At 32.8% G+C, this 5,882-nt stretch overlaps 1 protein-coding gene across 3 annotated transcripts; it reads left to right on the top strand.

Annotated features, from left to right (window-relative positions):
• Positions 1–1,336: 1,336 nt before the first annotated feature.
• Positions 1,337–4,803, top strand: LOC133331459 (uncharacterized). Of its 3 annotated transcripts, none has more exons than XM_061539850.1 (7): positions 1,337–1,667; positions 3,624–3,734; positions 3,796–3,840; positions 3,898–3,960; positions 4,031–4,203; positions 4,292–4,442; positions 4,498–4,803. In XM_061539850.1, exons 2-7 carry the CDS (start codon positions 3,683–3,685, stop codon positions 4,608–4,610), a joined length of 597 nt encoding a protein of 198 aa, XP_061395834.1. In that variant the 5' UTR covers positions 1,337–1,667; positions 3,624–3,682; the 3' UTR covers positions 4,611–4,803. The 3 variants fall into 3 exon arrangements, with proteins under 3 accessions (XP_061395834.1, XP_061395835.1, XP_061395833.1); XM_061539849.1 differs by having other exon boundaries at positions 1,343–1,667; positions 4,022–4,203; XM_061539851.1 differs by lacking the exons at positions 3,796–3,840; positions 3,898–3,960 and having other exon boundaries at positions 1,339–1,667; positions 4,007–4,203.
• The last annotated feature ends 1,079 nt before the right edge of the window (positions 4,804–5,882 follow it).

Below are 5,882 nucleotides of genomic sequence, written 5' to 3'. Positions count from 1 at the left end.
GCCGACCATATGATACCCTACACAACATCCAGGAAAGTCTAACTTTCTGTAATTTTATGTTCTGAGCTTGGGCAATATTTCGCGATATTTGCACCCTCTTGACGGATTAGAGGTAAACAAATATTACTAATATTCAGCTCAGCCTTTCTAATTACTTGTCCAGATTCCCTTCACCCTTTGTGTTGTGAAGTTCGGCTATCAATTGTGGCCTATAGATCGACTCCAATTTACACAAAAAATTAAGTTTTCGCTCCACTTTATCCCAAAATTATTATCTGATGAACACCGAAAATTATAAGCGTTGTCCTTGACCATAACTGAGACCTCATGAAACATTTCAAAACGAATAGCGCTACATTTCCGCCATCCAGTGTGGTAATGGGTTACTAAATAATGTCTGAATACTTAAGCACCTGTAAATATTTATGTGTAACTCCCACATCCGGGTACATACGACAATATAATTGGTATCGATTTAAAGGTCAACCACTCCTCTGCGATATACTATCAATATTTTGGGTCTATGTCCTTCAAGAGTAAATATATACGGTATAGAATACAAAATTTGTCATTTTTCACGCAAAAGTCAGGGTCCATTTGACCCGCTAATTGCGGCTTCTGGAGCGACCAGAAAAACGGACAAAAATTTAGTATTTGGTCCATTTTATCCCCTAAATATTAACCGATCTTTACCAAAAACAATAGGGGTCTTCATTGGCCAGAACCCATCCTACATGCAAAATTTCTTGAAGATTGTTCGATAACTGTGGCCTGTATTTGTATGTTTACAAATTATAATGGACAGACGGACGGACGGACACACATGTCTAGATCAACTCAGCTAGTCGAGATATGACGATTTGTATACTTAAAGGTGGGTCTATGACCAATATTTCGCGGCGTTACAAAGCTATAATACCCTGACAACATAGTTGTGTGGGTATAAAAATTATCTTTATTTAATATTGGTGTATTTTATTTTCAGGTTCTTTCAAATATTCATAATTTATTGTAAGTAATTATAATAAGTATTTTTTTTTCAAAATCTTTTGAAATTATCATTATCATTATTCCAATTTCCGATTATTTCAATTTATTTGTCTTAAAAAACTGATACAAATCGTAAAAATAATCTAAAATTTCTCTGAATTTTCCTATTTCACCCCAAGCCATTTATTATTGCCATCGCTACCCTACTGAGAATATCAAAGAATGCATTTGATATTATCAAAGATGATAATCCTTTAACAAGCGTTTCAAGTTCATTATTGCTCTACCCCCTGTGGTTTAATTTTTCTTTTGTAGCTCTTTCTTCACGATTCAATACCCTGCAAATAATTGTGGACTACGTGATCCATTTCAGCAGCTGCGGACTGGTTACAACATTGTCCTATGTAATGCAGCTATGGACCATGTCATTGTCAATCAAGAATGTTTTGGTTAAGAAATGTAACGGCAAATGATCGTTTTTTATCGTTTGCTCATTAATTTGTTGTTTTTGCAAGCGCTAGTTTTTTTTGCAGACACGTGTTTATCGTTTTTTTTTTGGCACAAATTTGACATTGATTTTAGTTTGTTTCTGGAAGCGTTGTGCGTCGGTTGCATCGTTGTGCGTGGTGATAAATTGCAAACAAAAGATTGTGTAAACAAAAGTAAAAGATTTGAAGGTAAAAAGAATAACTTATAAAAAAATGGAATGTAGTTCGCGTCATAAAAGACGGCTTTTAAAAGCTGAAAAAGAAGATTTTGTCAAAAGACTATTTAGTTCAAGTGTTGAGTGTGAACAAATTGAAGTAGAAAAAAATGCCGAAGCAGATTCAGATTCAATAGTTGAAATAGAAGGGACAGAAAATGATTATTACAATGCAAATGAAGAATTTGACAAAAGAAACAACTTTATAAGTGCTTTAGGGCAATGGCAGTTAAAAAGCCGGACATCCAACCAGAACATGAGAGAACTGCTAATAATTTTAAAAAATTATGGTTTGGATGTGCCTCTCTCTCCAATGACACTGGTGCAAAAAGTTAGTTCGAGGGCAGATATAATTTCTGTTCCTCCTGGTGAATATGCACATTTCGGCCTGAAACAAAATTTAATGAAAGCAGCACAAATTTTACAAAAATATGAGGAAATAATTTGCGATATTAATATTGATGGTTTACCCATCTTTAAAAGCTCAAATCTTCAACTTTGGCCAATATTAATTAAAGTTATTAATATTAGAAATATAAAGGTGTTTCCTGTTGGTATTTATAAGGGCAAACAGAAACCTCATGATATAAGTCAGTTCCTAGAAAAACTCGTTGAAGAAATTTGCGATTTACAGGAAAATCACTTGTTTATTGGTGGCAAAAAAATTAGTTTTAAAATAAGAGCTGTGATTTGTGATGCTCCCGCAAAATCATTCATTTGTGGGATAGCTCACCATTCATCTGCAAATGGTTGTTCAAAATGTACCCAAGTGGCCAAAAAAATATGCAATGTTTTAACTTATAGTTCAGAAGTAGGTACAATTATAGACGATGACGACTTTGCTAAAAGGAAATATAAAAATCATCACCAATTAAAATTTATTGAAACCAAAACACCATTGGAGAAAATAAATTTAAATATGATAAGTCAAGTTCCTTTAGACCCAATGCACGTTATTGATTTAGGGGTAACTAGGAAAATGTTGATGAAACTAGTAAAAAATAAAGTGAATGAAAAAATTTCAATTTCGAATAAGGGAAATATATCTAAATTACTAGTTTCATTAAAAAAGTGTATTACTAAAGACTTCACAAGAATGCCTCGTAGTTTGGATGAACTTGCGAACTGGAAAGCTACAGAATTTCGTCAATTCTTACTATACACTGGTGTTTTAGTCTTAAAAAACAATGTTGGTGATGATTTTTATTACACGTTTTTAGTCTTTCATTGTGCTATAAGGCTTTTGTCATGTCCAAAAAACTTTGAAAATAACATTGCTGCCGCCGAAGATTTGTTGAAACTCTTTGTTGAAAATTTCAGTGTCGTTTTTGGTCCTCAAAACGTTACCTATAATGTGCACAGTTTGCTTCATATATGTGAATGCGTCAAACAGCACGGTTTGCTGTACAGCTTTTCAGCATATGATTTTGAGAACCATTTGCAAATGATAAAAAAAGATGTTCGCAAACCGACTGATATTCTAAATCAATTACACAGAAGAAATGTCTTGCAAAATTTAATAGAAGAGCCAAAAACATTGGGGTTAAAAGAAAAAAATGGACTTATTTATGGTTACTTGGGTGATGAATACTGGTTGAGCATTAAAACACCAGATAACATTTGTCTTGTAATGCCATTTACCCCGTTAAAAATTACAGGCTTCAAACGAGGAGAGAATAATAAAATTTTTTTTAAAGCGAGACGTTTCAAAAATATTTGTCCTTTTTTTGAAGAGCCATTGGACTCATTATCAGCATTAGGTATATGTATTGCTGATAAGATATTAGAAGATAGTGAGGAAATATTTAATATTGAAAATATTAATTGCAAACTAATATCATTGCCCTTTGAAAATAAAGTGGTTTTAATGCCAATTCTTCATAGTTGCATTTAAAGTTGCAAAAATTAACGTCTCATTTATTTAATATAGCCAACACTTTTAATCTACGCAATTCTAACTGATATCTTCGCAATTCGACAATATTTAAAATGGAGGGCAGAAATCTTAAACATCTAAATACTTGCAACAGACTTTCTAATTGTAAGTAAATTTATAACATACATTTTTCAATTTTCTAAAGCCATATTACTATGTTTTTCAGATAGTGCCAAAGAAACGCCATGCTGTTCTTGCATAGAACTCAAAGGTAGTTTTTGTTAAATATGGAGTTTCGTCTTTATTAATAACATTGTTTAATTTATAGAAATGATGGCTGGGATGATGACTGAACAAAAAAAATTACAGGAACAGCTCTCAAAATTACAAAGTAAAGTATAATGTTTTTTTCGTCATCGTTATTTTTTGTTATATAGTTCTTTCTCTTATAGCAACAACAGAACAGCAAAACAAAATAATAGTGGAAATGTTAGCAGAGCACAAATTACAGCTGCAAACCCTCAATAAGTCCCAGAAAAATGTTACTTCCCTGTCAAGCAAATTTCCCCTCAAATCCGAAGAAGATCTCCAAAAAGTTGAGAGTGAAATATGCGATTCGAATGAAGAAAAATATGTAAGTAATCGTTGCCCTATATTGTATATATGTTGAAATACCTTCAATTTTAAAATTATATACTTTTTCAATATTTTTTTATTTTTAGATATCTGCTGTAAAGTATTTAATCGATGGCAGCGCAATAAAAAATTTGGAACGCATTTTTTCCCGGGAGATTTGCGTAATGTACAATACGGATGGTATTTGTGGGAAAAAATGTTTGAAGAATTTTAAAAGAATATATAAAATTGTTATTGGTAAGTATTCTGATTCTAAAACATTATTAAGTTTTAATGAATTTCTTTATTTTAGCTGCAATAAGTGACTATTCCCCCAATAGCGAAAAAGAATTTCGAGCAGCACTCCAAGTCGTAAAAAAAAGGCACTTCCGAGTTGTTTGTTCCCAAAACAAAAACAAAAATTAATTATATAATTTGTTAATTACATGTAATTTTTAATTTTTTTAATGACAGTGAATTGGAATATTACTTAAGTTTTTTTAATGAATTTATTATTAATTATATTATTTATCTCACTAAAGACTATCAATGTACCTGCAGAATGAAATATTTATTTTTATGTTTTATAGAATAAAACACTAATACTTATAGTACATTACTTATGTTGTATTATTTCCTGTTTTTCTCTGAGTGTATATATCGTTAAATCAGAGAAAAGCGCAAAATAAATAGACCACTTAATGGATTGGTTTCAAAACTAGCCCTCTGGGGTACTCTATGGACTAGTTACACGGATTAGTTTTAAGATCAACCGTATGTGGTGTACCATAGAGTAATGACGTGGACTAGTTTTGAAACTACTTTGATGTAATGCAAAGCTGGGTTACATGGTCCGGCCCTAGGACATAGCAATGCTAAATCGGTTAGGTTTTTTCAATGCATTTGGGTTAGTTTTGGACTACTCCTGGTCTGTTATGGACTACTCTTTACACGCGTGTAAGGGTTAGGCGCATTATTTGCAGGGTAGTCCTTGAGTGCTATTTGTTGTTAATATCAACATTTCAACGAAAGGTATACAAATCGTCTATGCTATTTTATTACCTCCCACTGTAAGCATTTAACAATTGAATTCAATGGAATTAGAACACACCAGAGAACAACAACACACACACACTACATTAAACTAATTTCTCGCATGCTATAAATTTTAACTAAAACTATGTGGTCTTGAACAACAACATTCCGCCATAAACAGATAAACAATTAAATCGACAGGCGGACGGATGGACGGCCAGCAACGGATCAGACCGGCAGATGTTTTCCATAAGTGGGAAAGTCGCACACAAACAAGGTCACCCACGGAGTCATAAACACAAAGTGAAAGAGCAAGTGAGTGAGTAGTTTTTTGGTTAGGAGAAAGAAACAATTGAGTGGTGGGGTGTATGGGAGAGAAAGAGAACAAAGCAAGTGAGTTGTTGTTGTTTTTCTTTCTTTGATAATTGAGGGAAAAGTCTGCCAAACAACGTCATCAATAAATAAAGCAACTGTGTGTGAAGTGGTGCACAATATGAAAAGAAATTATGAGTCATTCAATTAAAACATCTCAACAATTATTTGAAAGAGAGAGTGGGAGAGAGAATAAATGGAAAAAAACACACACACACAAAGTGAGAGTAGAGAAAAAGACGCCACTAACTATGGTGGGAGATTCAATGATCAATGAGAGAAAGAGCTAGT

The sequence above is a fragment of the Musca vetustissima genome, unplaced genomic scaffold (assembly GCF_032173495.1).
Source record: "Musca vetustissima isolate MV318-11 ecotype Yass unplaced genomic scaffold, APGP_CSIRO_Mvet_v1 utg98230, whole genome shotgun sequence".
NCBI lineage: Eukaryota > Metazoa > Arthropoda > Insecta > Diptera > Muscidae > Musca > Musca vetustissima.
This window is presented reverse-complemented; position numbering and strand designations above follow the sequence as displayed.